At 42.8% G+C, this 21,859-nt stretch overlaps 1 protein-coding gene across 1 annotated transcript in view; it reads left to right on the forward strand.

The window, feature by feature from the left end:
* RTN1 (reticulon 1) overlaps positions 1-21,859 on the forward strand; it is a 282,573-nt gene that overhangs the window by 125,075 nt on the left and 135,639 nt on the right. Inside the window, exons 2-3 of the mRNA XM_003901882.5 lie at positions 512-1,285; positions 19,276-20,025. Coding sequence (XP_003901931.2) covers positions 512-1,285; positions 19,276-20,025 — 1,524 coding nt within the window. The remainder of the gene's footprint in view (positions 1-511; positions 1,286-19,275; positions 20,026-21,859) is intronic.

A 21,859-nucleotide genomic window follows, 5' to 3' on the forward strand; every position in this document is an offset into this window, starting at 1 on the left:
AGTAGGGGAGTAAAAGAGGAGGGAAACAAAACAAGGAGGAAAACTGAAGAAATAAACAGGGAAGCACACCATTAGGTGTTAGCTATCCTATTGTTGCAGTTACAATCCTGAAGTAGCCTAATTTCCACCTCTACTTAAAGAGCTGTTAATATTTTAGATAAAAAGAGGGTTTCTTTTTAATAATACTAAGATCAAGTCACTGTGTGTTGAGGTGGTAGATGTTGAAAATAAATTTCCTAGTCTTATAGGATCTGTCCCCAGCTTATGTAGTCCTGGCAGTTTATGTGAGCCTCTGGGGTCTGTTACTAGAAAAATACCAGAAATGTGGACTATCAGGGAGATGAGGAAATTTAACATGCCGGTGCTCTGAGGGAGCACTGAGGGAACTCCGAGGACTTGAGGAGAAAGAATATCGTGTCTCCACCAGGCAGAGGTGGGTGGGTGGGTTAGACAGGGAGAGAGAGCTGACGCCAAGCACCCACTCACTGTCTGCTGCTGCTTTGATTCATAGGTATGGCAGGTGTTTCCAGTGCCGTGGACCACACCTTCTCAACAACGTCAAAAGATGGGGAAGGATCATGTTACACATCTCTGATTTCTGACATCTGCTACCCACCTCAGGAGGATTCTACATATTTCACTGGAATTCTTCAGAAGGAAAATGGCCATGTCACCATTTCAGGGAGCCCTGAGGAGTTGGGTACACCCGGCCCCTCCTTAGCTGATGTGCCTGGGTTAGAGTCTCGTGGCTTATTTAGTTCTGATTCTGGAATAGAGATGACTCCTGCAGAGTCCACTGAAGTGAACAAGATCTTAGCAGACCCTCTGGACGAGATGAAAGCAGAGGCCTATAAATACATTGACATAACCAGAGCCGAGGAGGTGAAGCACCAAGAACAACATCACCCCGAGTTGGAAGATAAAGACTTGGACTTTAAGAATAAGGACACTGACATCTCAGCGAAACCTGAAGGGGTCCGTGAACCTGACAAACCAGCTCCTGTGGAGGGAAAAATCATCAAGGACCATTTATTTGAAGAATCCACATTTGCTCCGTACATAGATGATCTCTCTGAAGAACAGCGCAGGGCTCCTCAGATCACCACCCCTGTCAAAATCACACTGACGGAAATAGAACCTTCTGTTGAAACCACTACCCAAGAGAAGACCCCTGAGAAGCAAGATATATGTCTAAAGCCAAGTCCTGACACAGTCCCCACTGTCACTGTCTCGGAGCCTGAAGATGACAGCCCAGGATCTATCACCCCTCCATCTTCTGGAACAGGTAAAGGCCCTGTTATTGCTTGACTTAGGAAAACCCAGCATATGGAAATCTCAATCCCTAAAACAAATATTAACGAATGACAATTTTCATTCAACATACTTTACTATCTGGGCCCCTTAAATTTCATTTGGTTTAACTAGTTTAATTCATATTCAACGTTTTCAATTTGTTGCTGATTGTACAAAGGTTGCCATCTGGGATTTCTCCTAAAGTCCTATCAGGTTTTCTTTGTAAAATATTTTGTTCTTTCTTTGAGGGGAGATGTTAGGATGACATACGGGGAACATTAACATCCTCATGCCGCCCTGCTGTCCCGAGCAGAGAAGGCAGCACTGCCTGCTTCTCAGTTAGCTTTCCGCTAGGGTCTGGGTTGTCTTCGTCTATTTTGTGTTGCTTATAACAGAATACCTAACACAGGGCAATGTATAAGAAACAACATTTATTTCTTAACAGTTCTGGAAGCTGGGAAGTCCGAGGTCAAAGGGGCGCTTCTGGTAAAAGCTGTCTGGCTTGCTAGTGGGGACTCTCTGAAGGGTCCCAAGTGGGTGCAGGGTGTAACATGGTGAGGGGGCTGAGCATGCTAACATGTTGTGCTCAGGTCTCTCTTCTTCTTATAAAGCTGCAAGTCACATTTCCATGATAACCCATTAATCCATTAACTCTTTAATCCATTACTCCATGAGTGGGTTAATCCATTCATGAAGGCAGAACCTTCATAGCTCAGTAGTTCACAGTCCATAGCCTCTCAAAGGCTCCACCTCTCAATACTGCCACATTGGGTATTAAGTTTAAAGATGAGTTTTGGAAGGGACATTCAAACTATAGCACAGGTCTCTTGGAGACATTATGAGGAGAGCACACTGGCTGTTCTCTCTAGACTTCCTGAAGCACCTCGGCCGGGGCATTTAACACTCCTGTCCCTAGCTCTAAGTCTGTACACTTAAAGGGAAGGAAAAGGTGGACTTCTGGATCTTTTAGGGATGGCACAGACAGGAACGGAAACCTGAACAAAGCGAACTCCTCCCTTCCCCTTTCAGTCTCAACACTGTCATTTTATATCTCTAGTTTATTGAAGTTCTGCATATAATTTTATTTTTGAAACCAAAATATGTACTTCATTCAACTTTTTAAAGTTTAGACTTCATTAGGCTATGGTCTTTTTCAATTTGAACATTCTCCTACTGTGACTCAAGGCAGGATATTAAACAGCATTCATGCATATTCTCTCAAACACAAAGCGGGCCTCTTATACCCCTGGCTAAAGGCCAGAGAGGTGGCAGGAAACTCCTCACCCCACCCTGTGCCACCCTCTTCTCTCCAGCCTTTGAATCTCCACCTCTCTTGAATGCCCATGAGGCATCAGATGAAGAGGACAGTGACAGGTCCTCAAACCTTCCCCTGCCCCTGGTGACCGGCATTCTACCATATCCCAAAGAGCTTTGGTATGCATCTCAGGTGAAAGAGCTTCTAGTAAACTCTGAAAATGGAGCCAAAGCCTGTAGAGGAGGAGTGATTGCTCTAAACCCTGATGGTATAGTACAAATTCAAGTGTTGGAATGGAACAGAATTAATGAAAGTTCCTCCTATCTTCTTTCCCTATAGATTTTAGCATTAATTCCTTCTTCCCAAAGTTACTTCAGACTCATTCAACTATAAAGCTCCAAGTGTCTTAAAGATTCACTGCACCAAGTCCCTGATTTTCAAATTCACTCAGCAGTCACTTTCTACTTACTTTCTTTTGGTTGGGTACTCTGTGAGGCATGGGTGATGGGGAATTAACGAAAAATAAAAAACAAAGAAAAACCAGTCCCTGCCTCCAGGGGGCCAGACAACCAAGCAAACAGTCCCAGTCCAGTGTGCTTGGTGTTCTGAGAAAGGGAAATGTATGGTGCTGAGGAGCCCTGGAGTCCAGCGGCTCCCCCAGGTGAACTGCGACCACAGGTGACTCTCAGAGGAATAGGAGGAAACAAACAGGTGAAGGGAAGGGAAAGGTGCCCTTCCAGTGTGAGGAGCTGCATGGACATGGACTTGTGAGGGCCCAGTGAACTTCACTTAAGATGTAAATTGAGATTTGGGTAGTAATGACAAATCAGAAAACCAAGGCTCCAGGTGGGTTAGATACAACTTGCCCCTGCCTAAAACACGAGGTCGGAACACAGGCGAGTTTCCAAGCTTCCTTGTATTCTTTCTGGCAATGCGTAGTAAAACTCTTCTATTATTTCCTGCCATAAAGATACTTGATGTTCTGAAGATGTAAGTTATATAGTCAGCTATGTTTTACAGAGCTCCAGGGTTGTCCAGTAGTCAGTCCAGAAGAACTTCAGCCAGTCCTCAGGAATAGTGAAATGCCCTAGCACATATAGGTCTAGTTACACAGCACATGCTTCATGTAAAAATTACAGTTTGCAAAGACTTGACAAAGGATCCATTAATTTTTAGGGAATTTCCATTTTTAAGTAGCCGTGGCCCAATGGGGTTCTGGAGAAGGTTCAAGAGAAAACAAAGGCAGATCTGGCTCACATGACATTGGAGTTCTATGATGTTGGGTTGCCCACTTGACAGTATGGGGTTAGGACAATGGTTGTCTCTGCAGCTGCAGTCAAGTAAACATTCCAAGCAAGGCTTATTCAGGAAAGAGAGAACGACCCATTACACATTCTCTCCTGTGTTCAGCTCCTCTCTCTATATACATCCCACATCAAAATACCAGAGTCATATGACAACAGATAAGAATGAAATTAACAGAAAGAATCAGCTTCTCACTGAAGCCTTTCTCCCTGCCCTTTTTATCCTGTGAGGTTTCTGACCCCCTTCCCATCTTCTTGTGACCCCTGGCACCACGTGACACTGTGCCCATAGACATTAGAGGATATGGGCTTTATTGCATCTGTTGAGTCTTGGATCACTCTGCCATTTCCAGTGGCAACAGATAAAATAAAAATTGAGAATTACACATAATTGTACATAGAAACTGACGAAAAAGAAAGCATGTTAAGCAAAAAGTAGTTCTGTTTATCATTGTTTAAATATATTCCTTAAATAAGGAAATTATCAAATCTGGAGAATAACTGAAGAGAAATTCTAATTTAGGTTAGTTTTAGCCACAGATGCTAATGTTTAAGCAAGGTGTCTAATATATTTATATTTCTCCCAATTCCAATGGATTATTCCGTTTTGTAACGTTCTCCAACATACTTACCTATTTTCACTAAATAATATACACTGAGGTGGAGAGGCGAGAATTCTTACAGCTGAAATACTGGAAGTCTCTCAGTCACGAAAAAAGTGAAGCAATTTAGGAAAACATAATAAATGCCCTGATGCAACATACATTGACCAGGAGCACCATGTTGTTTCTGACACAAACACCAAGAGGCGTATTATGATGGTCCTGGCTGTTATGTGAGCTATTAGCCTCAAAAAGGACAATAATCAGGAAGTCATCCTTAAAACACCCCAGTTTCCCTCAAGAAGAAATGAGCAATTAAAAGTAAATCAATTTAAATTTGAAAACTACCATTGCTATTTCCTTGCATTGATGGGATCTGTGATTCTCCTACCCATTTTTAAAATTCATTCTTTTGTTCAAAAACTATTTAGAGTGACTTCTATACATCAGACATGCACTGGCCAGTGAGACATTGTAGTAAATAAGATGTGTAAGGTCCCTGCCCTTGTAGAGCTTACCTGCTAGTCAGAGGAAACAGGCAATAAAAAACAAACCCACAAATAAACAGTGTAATTTCACAGTGTGAGCACTATGAAGATTGATAGAGGGTTGGGTGTGAGGGGGCCAAGGACTGCCCCTCTAAGGAGATGACACGTGAACTGAAATCTGAATGAGGAGAAGGAGCCCACAGTTCAGAGAGGGGCTAGGAGGTACCTCAGGTGTTGGGGAATAGCAAATGCCCAGGCCCTGAGTCTGTATTATATGAGAACTGAAAGAGGGCCAATGACACAGGGGAGGAAGAGGGAAGTGGGGCAGAGAACACCACTGGACAGGTAGGCAGGGCCAAAATCGTGGGGAAGGAGTTTGGATTTTGTTCCAAATGTAATTGGAAGCCATTGGAGGGTTTTAAGCTGAGAAGTGACATCATTTATTCATTCATCTATTTATTTTAAAAGTATGTGTTGGCCATTTACTCCACATCAGGCATTATACCATTACTGCCAGGACTCACGAGTGAGTGGTGCCTCACAAGAAAATCCTGGCTGCATGGAGCTTACAATCTAGTTGAGAAGACATACACACAAATAACCAAATATATAATATAATATCAGTTAGTTATAATGGTTATGAAGAAAAATACAGCAAGGCAAAGTGTAAGGGAGTGGTGGCAGTGGGGGTGAGGAGAGGCTTCTTCGAGGTAACAGCTTGAGCAGAGACTGAATGGAGTGAGGGAGCAAGTCATGTAGCTATCTGAGGAAGCGAGGCGAGGCTGAGGGGCCTCCCAGTGCAAAGGCCCTGAGCTGGGAACGTCTTGTCTGTTCCAGGAGCAGCTGGAAGGCCAGCATGGCTGGAGTAGTGGGGAGGAAGGGAAGTGTGGCAGGATCAGACTTGGGATTTCAATTGATCCTTCTGGATGCTGCATGGAGAATGAGTCAGGAACAAAAGGAATCCTAATACCAGCATCATTCACAGTTGGACACTAGTGTCTGCAACTTGCTATGTTCACCTGTCCTTTTATCCCTCTCAATTATATCATCATAATTATCATCAGCAGCACACACATCACCCTGGGGTGCCTTTCTTACCCTCTCAATTTTCCTATTTTATCTGATAATTTTAGGTGACTGTTTCTAGCTTTGCAGTGTCAGTCTTGATACATAATAACCAATATCTTAGACGGCCTTTGAAACTGTTGAAATTTTAAACAAAGATATGGAAACTTCTGTTTTGTCCTAAAATTTTCCCTGATTACTCCTATCATTTTGTTAAAAATTTAATTTCCCTTAAGAACATAGGGCAGTATCCATAGAAGCTATGAGTCCCTTCTGACTTATGGTAAAGGTTGATTATTTTTAAGGTAGCACCTTCACTTGCTTAAGATGGAACTCCTCAGACCCTTTTCTCCTTCACCCTGCAGCTGTCTGGAATCATCCTTACTCTTGAGTAAATAAAGCAAGACCCTGGGCCTTCTTTTTCTGAATGCACTAACATAGTAGTTTTCAACTGGAGGTAGAATTGCCAGATAAAACACAAATAGGTATGCCCTATACTAAAATAATTTCATTGTTTAGCTGACAGTCAAATTTAACTGAGTGTCCTGTATTTTTATTTCCTAAATCTGCAGCCCGAACTGGAGGTGACTGTTAGAATCACACATGGAGTTACATCCAGACCTACTTCCTCTAAGGCAGAATTTCTGAGGGCAGTTTTGAGCTACACACTTGAATAAGAGCCACTGTTGTAAAAATTTGAGCTGTCTCTCACATGAGTGCTATTTATTGAGTACCTCCTGTGTGCCAGGCACTGTGCCGGGTGCAAGGATATGATAATGAACAAACACAACTTGGCTGTACTTTACTCCCAGGGCGCTTTCAGTCTGAGGTCAGGGAGAGTGGGGAAGGGTGCAAGGGCAAAGGTTAATGAAATCATCACACAAACATACAAGGCTGCCTAGGGGCTCCCAGTTGTGCAGAATGAGTGGGCACCAGCCTGTCTCCCAAACAACACAGCATCAGGCCAGCTGGCACAAGGGTGGGCTGCTCTGCCATGTGGCCTCCAGGAATATTGTGCAAGCAGGAGTTTCCTTAGTCTTAGCAGTTTAGGTGGTTAGACAGAGGCCTCTGCATGTGAAACCGGAAGGATGTGTGCCTCAGAAAGGGAAGAACCATCCAAGATAAGAATTTTCTTCCCTGTCCCATCAAACAAGCTCATTGTTCCCCTGTTCATTTTATTCACTCAGGCTCACCATTTCTGAGTAGCTTTTGAAACCCCTCTTTTTCTCACTCACCACATGAATCAGACCCCAAGTCAATGATTTCTCTCTTTTCTCTTCTCTTTTTCTCCTCTTTCTATCTTATGGCCACCACAACTCATACCCTACCTCCAGTTGTCATAATTCAACAATTGCACTATCCTGTTAATGGGTTATCCTCCTTCTACTTCCCTCTTTTTTTTTTTTTTTTTTTTTTTTTGAGACAGAGTCTCGCTCTGTTGCCCATGCTGGAGTGCAGTGGCATGATCTCGGCTCACTACAATCTCAGCCTCCCGGGTTCAAGTGATTCTCATGCCTCAGCCTCCTGAGTAGCTGGGATTACAGGTCTCCGCCACTACGCCTGGCTAATTTTTGTATTTTTAGTAGAGACAGGGTTTTGCCGTGTTGGCCAGGCTGGTCTCCCCCAAACTCCTGACCTCAGGTAATCTGCCTGCCTCAGCCTCCCAGAGTGCTGGGATTACAGGCATGAACCACTGTACCTGGCCTTCCCTCCCTTTTAAGCTCCTCCTAACCCTTCCAGGGTCCACTAATGCCTACCTGATAAAAGACTGACTTTTTTTTTTCTTTTAAGCTCGGGGTACATGTGCAGGATGTGCAGGTTTGTCACATAGGTAAACACATGCCATGGTGTTTTGATGCACAGATCATTCCATCACCTAGGAATTAAGCCCGGCACCCATTAACTATTCTTTCTGATGCTCTCCTTCCTCCCCCTTCACCCTCCGACAGGCCCCAGTGTGTGTTGCTCCCCCTCAATGTGTCCATGTGTTCTTATCATTCAGCTACCACTTATAAGTGAGAACATGTGGTATTTGGTTTTCTGTTCCTGCATTAGTTTGGTAAGGATAATGGCCTCCAGCTGCATCCATGTCCCTGCAAAGAACATGATCCTGTTCCTTTTTATGGTTGCATAGAACTCCATGGTGTATGTACCACATTTTCTTTATCCAGTCTATCACTGATGAGCATTTGGGTTGGTTCCATGTCTTTACTATTGTAAATAGTGCTGCAATAAACATACGTGTGCCTGTATCTTTATAATAGGATGATTCCTATTCCTTTGGGTATATACCCAGTAATGGGATTGCTGGGTCAAATTGTATTTCTGCCTCTAGGTCTTTGAGGAATCGCCACACTGTTTTCCACAATGGTTGAACTAATTTACACTCCCACTAACAGTGTAAAAGCGTTCCTTTTTCTCCACAACCTCGCCAGCATTTGTTGTTTTTTGACTTTTTGGTAATAGCCATTCCGACTTGTATAAGATGGTACCTCATCATAGTTTTGATTTACATTTATCTAATTATAAGTGCTGTTGAGCTTTTATTCATATTTGTTGTCTGCTTGTATATCTTCTTTTGAGAAGTGTCTGTTCATGTCCTTTGCCCAATTTTTAATGACGTTTTTTTTTCTTGTAAATTGCTTAAGTTCCTTGTAGATGCTGGATATTAAACCTTTGTCAGATGCATAGATTGCAAATATTTTCTCCCATTCTGTTCTGTTCACTCTAATGATAGTTTCTTTTGCTGTGCAGAAGCTTTTAGTTTAATTAGATCCCATTTGTCAATTTGAGCTTTTGTTGCAATTGCTGTTGGTGTCTTTGTAATGAAATCTTTGCCCATGCCTATGTCCTGAATGGTATTGCCTAGATTGTCTTCTAGGGTTTTTATAGTTTTGGGTTTTAAATTTAAGTTTTTAATCCATCTTGAGTTGATTTTTGTACATGTGTAAGGAAAGGGTCCAGTTTCAATTTTCTGTATATTGCTAGCCAGTTATCCCAGCACCATTTATTAAATAGGGAATTCTTTCCCCATTGCTTGTTTTTGTAAGGTTAGTCAAAGATCAGATGGTTGTAGGTATGTGGTCTTATTACTAGGTTCTCTGTTCTGGTCCATTGGTCTATGTGCCTGTTCTTGTACCAGTACCATGCTGTTTTGGTTACTGTAGCCTTTTAGTATAGTTTGAAGTCAAGTAGCATAATGCCTCCAGCTTTGCTATTTGTCTTAGGATTGTCTTGGCTATTCTGGCTCTCTTTTGGTTCCAAATGAATTTTAAAATAGTTTTTTCTAATTCTGTGAGGAATGTCAATAGTAGTTTAATGGGAATAGTGTTGAATCTATAAGTTGTTTTGGGGAGTATGGCCATTTTCCTGATATTGATTCTTCATATCCATGAGTATGGAATGTTTTTCCATTTCTTTGTGTCATCTCTGATTTCTTTAAGCAGTTGTTTGTAGTTCTCCTTGAAGAGGTCCTTCACATCCATTGTTAGCTGTATTCCTAGATATTTTATTCTTTTTGTGGCAATTGTGAGTGGCAGTTCATTCATGATTTGGCTCTCTGCTTAACTGTTGTTGGTGTATAGGAATGCTAGCAATTTTCACACATTGATTTCATATCCTGAGACTTTGCTGAAGTTGCTTATCAGCTTAAGAAGCTAATGGACTGAGAAAATGGGGTTTTCTAGATATAGAATCATGTCATCTGCAAGCAAAGATAGTTGGACTTCCTCGCTTCCTATTTGAAAACAATTTATTTCTTTCTCTTGCCTGATTGCCCTGGCCAGAACTTCCAATGCTGTGTTGAATAGGAGTGGTGAGAGAGGGCATCCTTGTCTTGTGCTGCTTTTTAGTAGGAATGCTTCTAGCTTTTGCCTATTTAGTATGATATTGGCAGTGGGTTTGTCATATATGGCTCTTATTATTTTGAGGTATGTACCTTTAATACCTAGTTTATTGAAAGTTTTTAATATGAAGGAATGTTGAATTTTATTGAAGGCCTTTTCTGCATCTTTTTAGATAATCATGTGGTTTTGTCTTTAGATCTGCTTATATGATTAATCACATGTTTTGATTTGCATATGTTGAACCAAAGTTGCATCCCAGGAATGAAACCTACTTGATGGTGGTGGATAAGCTTTTTGATGTGCTGCTGGATTCAGTTTGCCAGTATTTTATTGAGGATTATTGCATCAGTGTTCATCAACAATATTGGCCTGAAGTTTTATTTTTTTGTTGTATCTTTTCCAGGTTTTGGTATCAGGATGATGCTGGCCTCATAGAATGAGTTAGGGAGGAGTCCCTCCTTTTCAGTTTCTCTGGAATAGTTTCAATAGAAATGGTACCAGCTCTTCTTTGTACCTCTGGTAGAATTCAGCTGTAAATATCCTTGGTCCTGGGCTTTTGGTTGGTTGGTAGGCTATTTATTGTTGTCTCAATTTCAGAACTTGTTATTGGTCTATTTAGGGATTCAGTTTCTTCCTGGTTCAGTCTTTGCAGGGTGTATGTCTCCAGGAATTTATCCATTTCTTCTAGATTTTCTAGTTTATGTGCATAGAGGTGTTTATAGTATTCTCTGATCATTGTTTGTATTTCTGTGGGGTCAATGGTGATATCTCCCTTATCATTTCAGATTGTGTTTATTTGATTCTTCTCTCGTTTCTTCTGCATTAGTCTAGCTAATGGTTGATTTTAAAAGAAATTTAAAAAAAAACAGCTCCTAAATTTGTTTATTTTTAAAGGGTTTTTCATGTTTCTGCCTCCTTCAGTTCATCTTTGTTCTTGTCTTCTGCTAGCTTTGGGGTTTGTTTGCTCTTGTTTCTCTAGTTCTTTTAGTTGAGATGTTAGGTTGTTAACTTGAAATCTTTCTAGCTTTTTAATGTGGGCATTTAATGCTATAAATTTCCCTCTTAACACTGCTTTAGCTGCATCCCAGAGATTTTGGTATGTTGTCTCTTTGCTCTCCTTAATTTCAAAGAACCGCTTGATTCCTGCCTTAATTTTACTATTTACCCAAGAGATTCAGGAGCATGCTGTTCAGTTTCCGTGTAGTTGTGTGGTTTTGAGTGAATTTCTTAATCTTGAGTTGTAATTTGATTGTGCTGTGGTCTGAGAGACTGTTTGTTATTATTTCACGTCTAATATTGTCATTGGGGTGTTAAAGTCTCCCACTGTTATTGTGTGAGAGTCTAAATCTCTTTGAAGGTCTCTAAGAACTTGCTTTATGAATCTGGGTGCCCACATGTTGTGTGCATATGTATTTAGGATAGTTAGCTCTTCTTGTTGAATTGAACCCTTTACCATTATGTAATGTCCTTCTTTATCTTTTCTGGTATTTGTTGGTTTAAAGTCTACTTTGTCAGAAACTAGGAGTGCAACCCCTGCTTTATTCTATTTTCCATTTGCTTGGTAAATTTTCCTGCATCCCTTTATTTTGAGCCTATATGTGTCTTTGCATGTGAGATGGGTCTCTTGAAGACAGCATACCAATGGGTCTTGGTTCTTTATCCAGCTTGCCACTTTGTGTCTTTTAATTGGGGCATTTAGCCCATTTACATTTAAGGTTAGTACTGTTATGTGTGGGTTTGATTCTGTCATCACGATGCTAGCTGGTTATTTTTCAGACTTGTTTATGTGATTGCTTCATAGTGTCACTGGTCTGTATAATTCAATGTGTTTTTGTAGGGGCTGGTAATGGTTTTTCCTTTCTATATTCAGTGTTTCCTTCAGGAACTCTGGCAAGGCAGGCCTGGTGATAACTAATTCCCTCAGCATTCGCTGAGGGAAATAAGACCCATTTCCTTGTCTGAAATGGATCTTATTTCTCCTTTGCTTATGAAGCTTACTTTGGCTGGATATGAAATTCTGGATTGGAAATTCTTTTCTTTAGGAGTGTTGAATATTGGCCCCGAATCTCGTCTAGCTTATAGCGTTTCTGCTGAGAGGTCCACTGTTAGTCTGATGGGCTTCCCTTTATAGGTGTCCTGGCCTTTCTCTGTGGCTGCCCTTAACATTTTTCTTTCATTTTGACCCTGGAAATTTTGATGATTATGTGTCTTGGGGATGATCTTTTCATTGATTATCTTGCTGGGGTCCTCTGCATTTCCTGAATTTGAGTGTTGGCCTGTCTTACTAGGTTGGGGAAATTCTCCTGGATAATATTCTGAAGTATGTTTTCCAGCTTGGTTCTATTCTCCCCATCTCTTTCAGATACCCCCATTAGCTGTAGATTCAGTCTCTTTACATAATTCTATATTTCTCAGAGGTTTTGTTCATTCCTTTTCTTTCTTTTGTCTCTATTCTTGTCTGCCTGTCTTATTTCAGAAATATACTCTTCAAAGTCTGAGATTCTTTTCTCTGCTTGGTCTATTTTGCTATTAATACTTGTGATTGCATTGTGAATTCCTTGTAGTGTGTTTTTCAGCTCCAGCTGGTTGGTTATGTTCCTGTCTAAACTGGCTATTTTGGCTGTCAGCTCCTGTATTGTTTTATCGTGATTATTTACTTCTTTGTCAGTGGTTACCACATGTTCCTTTAGTTTAGCAAAGTTTTTTTATTACCCACCATCTGAAGCCTACTTCTGTCATTTCAGCTGTCACAGCCTCAGCCCAGTTCTGAGCTCTTGCTGGGAAGGTTTGCAGTCATTTGAAGGAGAAGGGGCACTCTAGCTTTTTGAGTTTTCAGGGGTTTTGCACTGATTCTTTCTCATTTTTGTGGGCTTAACTACCTTCAATCTTTGAGGTTGCTGACTTTTGGATGGGGTTTTTATGGGTTTGTTATTTTTTTTTGTTTTATATTTGTTCTTCTTTTAATAATTTGTCCACTCTGCTATAGGGCTGCTGCGGTTTTTTTGGGGTCCACTCCAGACCCTAGTTGTCTTGGTTTTTCCCATACCTGAAGGTATAAGCAGTGAAAGTTGGGAAACAGCAAAGATGGCAGCCTGCCTCTTTCTCTGGAAACTCCATCCCAGGGGAGTACTGACCTGTTGCCAGCCCGAATGTGCCTGTAGGTGGTGGCTGGAGACCCTGGTTGGGAGGTCTCACCCAGTCAGGAGGAAAGGCATCAAGGGCACACTTAAAGAAGCAGTCTGGCTGCCTTTTGGTAGGGCAGCTGTGCTGTATCCCTTCAGCCCCAATTAATTTGGGCTTTCCAAGCCCCACAGGCTGGACCAGCTGAGAAGCCTGAATGGCCAAAATGGCAGCCTGTCCTGTCCCTCAGGCACTTCACCCAGGGAGAATATGAACAGGGGTGAACAGAGATGCCAGCTGGGAGGACCCACCCTGCAAGGAAGAATGGATTGTGGTCCCACTTAAGCAGTCTGGCCATGCCTCGACAAAATAGCTATGTCATGGTGAGGAACTGCCTCTGCCCCTGTCAGCTTGGACTCTCCAAAGTCCACAGGCTAGAATGCCAGCCCAGGGGGGAGCCCCTCCCCTCCTCTGAGCACTCCATCCCAGGGAGAGATCAGAGCTCTGTCCCTAACATATGCCAACAGATGTGGCTGGAGGGTCCAGCTGGGAGGTCCCACCTAGTGCGGAGGAATGGATGGCAGCCCTGCTTAAAGAAGCAGTCTGGCCAGCACAGTGGCTCATGCCTGTAATCCCAGCATTTGGGAGGCCAAGGTGGGCGGATCACTTGAGGTCAGGAGTTCCAAGACGAGTGTGGCCAACATGATGAAACCCTGTCTGTACTAAAAATACAAAAATTAGCCAGGCGTGGTAGGGCACCCCTGTAATCCCAGCTACTCTGGAGTCTGAAACAGGAGAATTGCTGGAACCTGGGAGGCGGAAGTTGTAGTGAGCAGGGATTGCACCACTGCACTCCAGCCTGGGCAGCAGAGCGAGACTCTGTCTCAAAAGAAAGAAAGAAAAAAATCTGTCTGACCACAATCTGGCAAAGCCCCTGTGTTGTGCTGTTGGGGGGACCCTTCCTTCACTGGACCATTTGGACTCTCCAAAGCCCACAGGCTGGAATGACTGAGTTGACCAAACTGTAGAGATGGTGACCCCCACTCCCACCGGGACTCCATCCAGTCTCAGGCAGGCTCTACCCTGTTGCTGGTGGCTGACTGGAATTCCAAGCCAGTGGGCCTTATCTTGTGACGTGCCATAGAAGTGGGGCCCACAAAATGGCACTGCTTAGCTCCCTGGATTCTGCCCTTTTCCTAGAGGTATGTGCGGACCTCCCACCTTGCGTAAGTAGCAGGCACATTTGTTGGGGGATCCTGGGGCTGGAGTATGCAAAGCTCCTGGGTCTCTGTGCATGCCTGAGCGGCTGCTCTGCCAAGACTCCACATAGGTCTGTGTGTTGGATCCAAGGCCCTGGTGGCATGGACTCATGAGGGGATCTCCTGATCTGAGAGTTGCAAAGATCCATGGAAGAAGTGTGGTTTTCTGGGATCACACAGTCACTCACTGCTTCCCTTGGCTGGGAGGCAGGGGGGTTCCCTTGGCTTTGTGTTGCTCCTGGGTGGACTGTCACCCCACCCTGCTTTTCTTTATTCTCCATGTGTTGTTTTCCTAATCAATCGCAGTGGGAGAACCCGGATATTTTAGCTGAAGGTACCGTATTCATTTGCCCCTTTCGTTCCTCTCCGTAGGTGCCAGGGACTGCAGCTGATTATATTTGGCCATCTTGGCCCCTCCATATGCCTATTTCTTCAGGACTGACTTTTGAACTAGTTTTCAGGGCCTTCCATGACCAGGGGCCTGCTTCCATTTTCAGTTACATCAACCCTGCATCATTCCCAACAATACTCCAGTTAAACGTTTGACTTTGTCCTTCTTTGAGCAGACCCCTTCCTTTTTCACCTCCATACCTTTGCTTTTGGAGTTCACTCTTGGACAATGCCTGCCTTTCAAGGTTCTATTTGTGTTCCAAGATCAATTCAAGTGCAGCTTCCTCAATGACCTCCTCTAAGTTCCTCTAGAACGTTGTACAGCACAATTGCACCTAGCCCATTCTGTTTTGTTTTCTTCTTATTCTCTGGGAGAGGCAGGGAATACTGTGAGTCATAAACATAGTAATGGTAATTGGGACCTAGTGATGGTGGAAATGGGTAAAATCACCTTGAGATGGACTGGAGTAAGAAGAAAGCCTAGGGAAGAACTCTGGGGGAGACCAACATTTCATATCTGGAAAGAGATGAGATCCAGGAGAGCTAGGAGGAAAATCTGAAGAAAGTAGAGTTGCAGACACCAAAGGAGGAGTGGGCAGTATGTCAAATACTGTTGAGAAGTCAAATAAGATGAGAACTCAAAAGCGACTGGGAAGTTGCCAGTGAACTGAGACAAGCGGTAAGAGTACAGTCCAGAGTGAAATAATGTATTCACTATAATTCAGGTAAATCCCAAAATCTTGGTAGCTTAACATAATAAAAGCATTACTTTTCACTCATAATACAGACCAATGTTAGTTCTCCTGTAAGTTTAAATTGAAGGCCAAGCTTCCTTCTGTTTTTTTTTTAAACAGCTTTATTGAGATATAATCCATATACTATACAATTCATTTAAAGTGTACATTTCCATGGTTTTTAGTATATTCACAGAGTTGTGATCCATCACTGCAATAAATTTTAGAGCATTTTATTACCCCAAAAAGAAACCCTGCACCCCCTTTTCTCACCCTCCAAATCTCCTCACTCCCTACAACTACTAATCTACTTTCTTTCTCTATAAATTTACTTATTCTGGACATTTCATATGAATGCAGTCACATAATATGTGGTCCTTTGTGACTGTCTTATTTCACTGTTTTCAATATTTAGCTTTGTTGTAACACATATCAGTACTTCATTCCATGTATGGCTATATTACATTTTTATTTATCCATTTATCAGTTGATGGATGTTAGATTGTTTCTACCTTTTCTGGCCATTATGAACAATGCTCTTATGAACATTCATATACAAGTTTTTTGTGTGGACATATACTTTCATTTCTCTTGGGTAGATATCTAGCAGTGGAATTACTGGGTCATAGGATAACTCTATGTTTAAATGTTTAAGGAGCTGCCAGGCTTTTGTCCAAAGCAGTTACAACATTTTTCATTCCCACCAGCAGTGCATAAAGGTTCCAGTTTCTCTAAATCTTTGCCAGAACTTGTTTTTATCTGACTTTTTGATTATAGCCATCCTAGTGGGTATGAAGTGGTATCTCACAGTAGTTTTGATTTGCATTTTTTTGGTGAATAATGATGTTGGGCATATTTTCATGTGCATTTTGGCCATTTGTAAATTGCCTTTGGAAATCTATCTATTGAAGTTCTTTGCCCATTTTTAATTGGCTTGCCTTTTATGATTGAGTCATAATAGTTTTTTATATATTCTAGATATGAGTCCCTTATCAGATATATGATTTGCAAATATTTTCCTCTGTTCTATTGATTGTGCTTTCACTTTCTTTATGGTATTCTCTGAAGCACAAAAGCACAGTATATTAATTTTTCTTTTGTTGCTTCTGTTTTTGGTGTCATATCTGTGAAACGATTGTCTAATCCAAGGTCATGAAAATTTACTTCTATGTATTCTTCTAGAGTTTTATGATTTTAGCTCTTATATTTAGGCTACTGACCCATTTGAAGGAAATTTTAAAATGTGACATGAGGTAGGGGTTTAATTTCATTATTTTGCTTGTGGTTATCCAGTTCACTTTTCCTCTGCTTCTCATGTTCCAAAATATAACTTGCCACATCTCAGACTGCATCCCCCTTTTAAAAAGATGTAGCATGATATAGTGTAAAACACATGAAATAGACATGCATTCAAATTCAGGTCAAATAATTTCTAACCATCTAGTTATATCATCTAGGGTCCTAGCAGGAAAAAAGTGACACACTCAAAGGTTGTGACTGAAGAGAGTTTAAAGAAGGGGCTAATTACAGATGTGTAAAGACGGCCAAGAAAACCAACAAATGATGCCAAAGCCTTAACATTAGGGAGGTGTTACTACCCCTAGACCTAAAGACCAAGAGGAAGGAACAGCATTCTTGAAGCCTGCTAAGAGCTGGAACTTCAGAAGCAGCAGGGGGCATAAATAGCTCAACATCTGCTTCATCCCAACCCTCAGGCTTCCTATTGGCTAAAAACAAGCAGGAACCAGAGGGACAGAAATCCTGGGTATGCCTTCTATATAGGTCAGCCTCTCAGAGCATAGGAGAGGGCAGAGAAAGGAATGGATCCAAGCGGGCAAAGAGAGAAAACCACTACAGTGACCTTGGACAAGTAGCTTAATCTATTGTCCCTAGACCCTAAGTTCCATGTGTAAAATGCCTGGCACCCAGCAGAAGATGCTGCTGCTACTAGCAGTGCTCTGGAGGTACAGAACATTTCCTAATTTACGCCACTCCTTATCTTCTTTCTCAGTGCTCTGGACAACCATTCAGAAGTAAACTGGTGAAGCTTTTACACTTTTCCGCTGTCTGAAATTGTATCAAACAACTACGTGTACAACTTATTAAGGAACTAACTCCTGTAAAAATAGAGTTGGGGATCATAAAATAAATTTTTAAAAACAAGAATCATATGAGAGATAATGAAGTAGTTGTTGTTTTAAGTTACTAAAAAAAGGGGGGAAACCCATAGATCATATCCTTCCTCTGCTTAAAGCCCTCCAATATCTTCTAATCTCACTCAGAATAAAAGCCCTATGAGATCCTACATGATCTGCCCCTACTCCCCATGTCACTGATCTCCTATTTCTTAACTCATTCACTTTGCCCAGACACAATGGCCTGCTTATGATACCTGGGAATCAGGGCAGCTCCCACCTCTGAGCTTTTGCACTATATGTTTCCTCTGCATGGCGTGCTTTTCCTCTGGATATCTTCATGAGTCACTCTCTCACCTGCTTCAAGTGTTAAATGTAGGTTACTTTCTCAATGAGGCCTATACGGACTCCCCTGTTTAAAATTGCAAACTCATCTCCACCCTGACCCAGAACTTGTGTTTCCCTTACCCTACTCTACTTTTTTCCTGGGCACTTAACATCTTCTAACATACTATATACTTTACTTATTTACTATATATATTGTTTGTATATTGTGTTCCCTCCACTAGAGTATAAGCAGAGACTTTGTTACCTGTTTCATTCACTAATATATCCCAAGTGTGTAGAAAAGGGCCTAACACATATTAGGTTCTCAATAAATAACAGATGAATGAATATGGATAAAGAATAAAATCAATTCTGATTCATAAAGAATTAGGAAAATCTAAAATGTTTTATCCATTGGTGTTCTCCCACAGTCCTAAAGCCACAGGTCCCTCAAAGCTTTGGATAAATGCAACTAGTTATTGCTAACAAAAGGACCAGATCTCACTAAGATATTCTGAAATAAAGCCCTTCTGTATGGCAAGGGAAAACAAAGCTCTTGAACACTGTTGTCATGGTGATCCCAGGTCGTCTCATCTACGGGAGAGAAAGCTCAGCAAGATTGCCAGTGTAGCCTTTAGGCCATCTGGATAAACATCAGGCAGAAGGCAGGCATTCATCCAGGGGTCCAGGAGTGACTCTCAGGTTTTGTTCTTCTTGAGAGGAAGTGAAGAGAGAAGAAAGGGAAAGAATACAGTGGGCTGCCACTATGGGAAGCCTTGCAGGATAGTCCATTATGGCAATCTGCACAGCCTGCTTGGTGGAATTGGCAGAAGTGATCTCTTACATTGCTCCACTTAGTGGCAAAAAAAAAAAAAAAATACTGATTCTTATGGGAAATATAAAGCTCAGAAGTCAAGTTGTATCCAAGGCTCAAAATTACCTGTCTTTGTCTTGCTAAAGGAGAGGATGTAAACAGCAATGGACAGGGAATAATAGATGATTTTCAGATTTGTTGATATTGGTGGGCCCAATTAGAGAGCTGTATACATCAGATTATCTGATAAAATCTGTGAAATTGAAAAAGTTCCCTGAGAGAATGAATCAGAAATTAAAACGATGACTTGTATAATCTTCTCTGCATTGAAACAGGAAAACCAACTGAGATTCTGTTGCTAAGATATTGCTGGGTCATTTTTTAAAATAGCTAGCTGAAGATAGATAGGTCTGTAAAACACTGATTAATTGGGCCATAACAGTAATTAGCCTTTTACTTCAGGTGGCCTGTCTTTCCAGCATAGCCCTGGAAACAGATTATTTTTGTGCTAATGAGATATGTGTTTCTCAAGCAATGACAAAACATCTCCCCTAATGGAATTTTGTTTTATCCCTCCTCTCTCTGTCCATCTGTCTGTCCGTGTGTGTGCCTCCCTGGCTCTCCTTCGCTCTGTGGGACGACAGAACCATCTGCTGCAGAATCCCAGGGGAAAGGCAGCATCTCCGAGGATGAGCTGATCATCGCCATCAAAGAAGCAAAGGGATTATCATATGAAACCACCGAGAGCCCACGGCCGGTGGGCCAGCTGGCCGACAGGCCCGAGGTCAAGGCCAGGTCCGGACCACCAACCATCCCCAGCCCGCTGGACCACGAGGCTAGCAGCGCAGAATCGGGGGATTCAGAGATCGAGCTGGTGTCCGAGGACCCCATGGCCGCGGAGGACGCGCTGCCCTCGGGCTACGTGAGCTTTGGCCACGTGGGCGGCCCACCGCCCTCGCCCGCCTCGCCATCCATCCAGTACAGCATCCTGAGGGAGGAGCGCGAGGCCGAGCTGGACAGCGAGCTCATCATCGAGTCGTGCGATGCCTCCTCGGCCTCGGAGGAGAGCCCCAAGCGGGAGCAGGACTCACCCCCGATGAAGCCCGGCGCCCTGGACGCCATCCGGGAGGAGACAGGGGTCCGGGCCGAGGAGCGTGCGCCCAGCCGGCGGGGCCTGGCCGAGCCGGGTTCTTTCCTGGACTACCCCTCAGCTGAGCCCCAGCCTGTCCCCGAGCTGCCCCCTGGAGACGGAGTCCTGGAACCTGAGACGCCCATGTTGCCACGGAAGCCTGAGGAAGATGCAAGTTCCAGCCAAAGTCCTGTGGCCACAAAGGGCTCTGGGCCTCTAGGTCCTGGCCCTCTGCCCCCACTGCTGTTCCTCAATAGGCAAAAAGGTAAAGGATCCGACTGCAACAGGGATGCTTGGTTAGTGTCCTCCCTCTGGGTGCTCTGAGCATTCAGCAGGGGTGGTTCTGGCTCAGCCCCGGAGTCATCCCCATGCTGATCAAACAGTTGACCAGAGAAGAGTTCCAAAGGGGATGGGAGGAGATGAGAGAATTCAGATTTGCAGCTGGGACAGAAGTCGGTGGCAGAACCACATGCTCAGGGCGACTCAGGACTGGCTGAACCGAGCCTCCCTAATAATGAGCGGTTTTGTGTTCACTCCAGGATCTCCTGAATGGAGTACATGCGCCTGTCTTTCCATTCCAGGACTGGATTTCCTTCCCCAGGAAAGCGATGCTTTTCTTGTTATTGTCCAGACTCCACTCCAGTCCCCCTGCTCAGTCTCTGTAGGTGCTGGAACCCACCACTAGCATGTTCTATTTTGCCAGTCAGGCCTGTTTCTTAAGTGTGCAAAGTGGAGCTCAGCTCCATCCTTTCTCTTACCCAAGGGCAAGGGATTTGGACCTTGATAAGGTTTTTGTGTCCCAGTGAGTCAGGCAAGACAGAGACCACAGTTGGGTCCAGAGTTTTCTCTTGTCCCTAAGCAAGACTGAAGGTGATTCATTCATTTTTAAAGTCTCTTTTACTTAGAATGAATTTAATGTGGTCATTATGTTCTCCCTATGAAAAATTTTGAGGTGAGTCTTCAAACGCAAGAAAAAATGGAAGTCATTATTTGTTTTCCAGACACTATATGTGTACAAGAGATTCTTCCCCAAAAATTGTTCACCACACCTGATTGCAGTTGTCTTATGGAATTCAAGAAAGGAATTAGAGTCACATGACTAAGTGAGGTCCTGCTCATTCTATTTTTGTTAATGGGTGAGGTTAGAGAACTTCTACCCAGTTCCTGGGGAGAGAACACTCAGGTAGGACTTTAAAACAAACCCTAACAACTGTATTCAAGGTCCCTCCCACCCCTCTCTTCTACTTTTCAGCTGAGCTGGGGCTCAGCTGAGGGGTAGTGCTTCCTTTAGAAGTGCTTTATTTGCCTTCGCCTTTTGGAGATAAGTGATTTCAAGGGTACACCCTCTTTCCTGTGCCTCTGCTAACTTCAATGATGTTAGCAGCAGTTAAAGTGCTTCATATAAAAATAGAGGACAAAAATCTTTCTCGTTATTTAAATTGGAAGCTAGCTGCTAAATTCTTTAAAATTAACACATTGGAATAGAATGGAGGAACCTAGAGGACTGAAATAAAAAGATACATGGTTGCTGTGGCTCAGACACGTGGCATGGTGTGGGGGCTGATATAATTGACTCTTGATTTCCCAAATAACTCTTCTTAAAGAGCTGAAAGCATATTTCGTGTGTGTGATAGGTAGGGAAGATATTTGAAGACAGATGTAACGGTGGGAATGTGTTTGTTGGGTCAATATTAAAACCATTTTGGATTTTTTTTGCTACTCTCCTGACATGGTAGGAAAAGACCCTGCAGCTTGCAGGGAACCACAGGAAACAGTATTAACATGAACAACCTTCAGCCCCTTGGGGCCCCAAAACAGTCAAGCTTGAGTCATGCTGAGCATGTGTTCATGTCACTGTACTGTAACAAGCATGTGTCTCCATTTTATCCCCTAACTAATGTTCCTGAGATAGTCCCCATGTACACAGTTCAAATATGTTTATTCTCAAAAGTAAATAAATCTGAGAGCTAAAGAGAAAAGGGAACTTTGCATGCCTATTGAGAGACAAGGACAACAGCTGGCACGGACTGACCAGACGCCTGATGAAGAGGTGAGGAGATGGAAAACTGCAGCTGTGAATGCAAAGGCTTCAGAGTATC

The sequence above is a fragment of the Papio anubis genome, chromosome 7 (genome assembly GCF_008728515.1).
Source record: "Papio anubis isolate 15944 chromosome 7, Panubis1.0, whole genome shotgun sequence".
In the NCBI taxonomy this organism is placed as follows: Eukaryota; Metazoa; Chordata; class Mammalia; order Primates; family Cercopithecidae; genus Papio; species Papio anubis.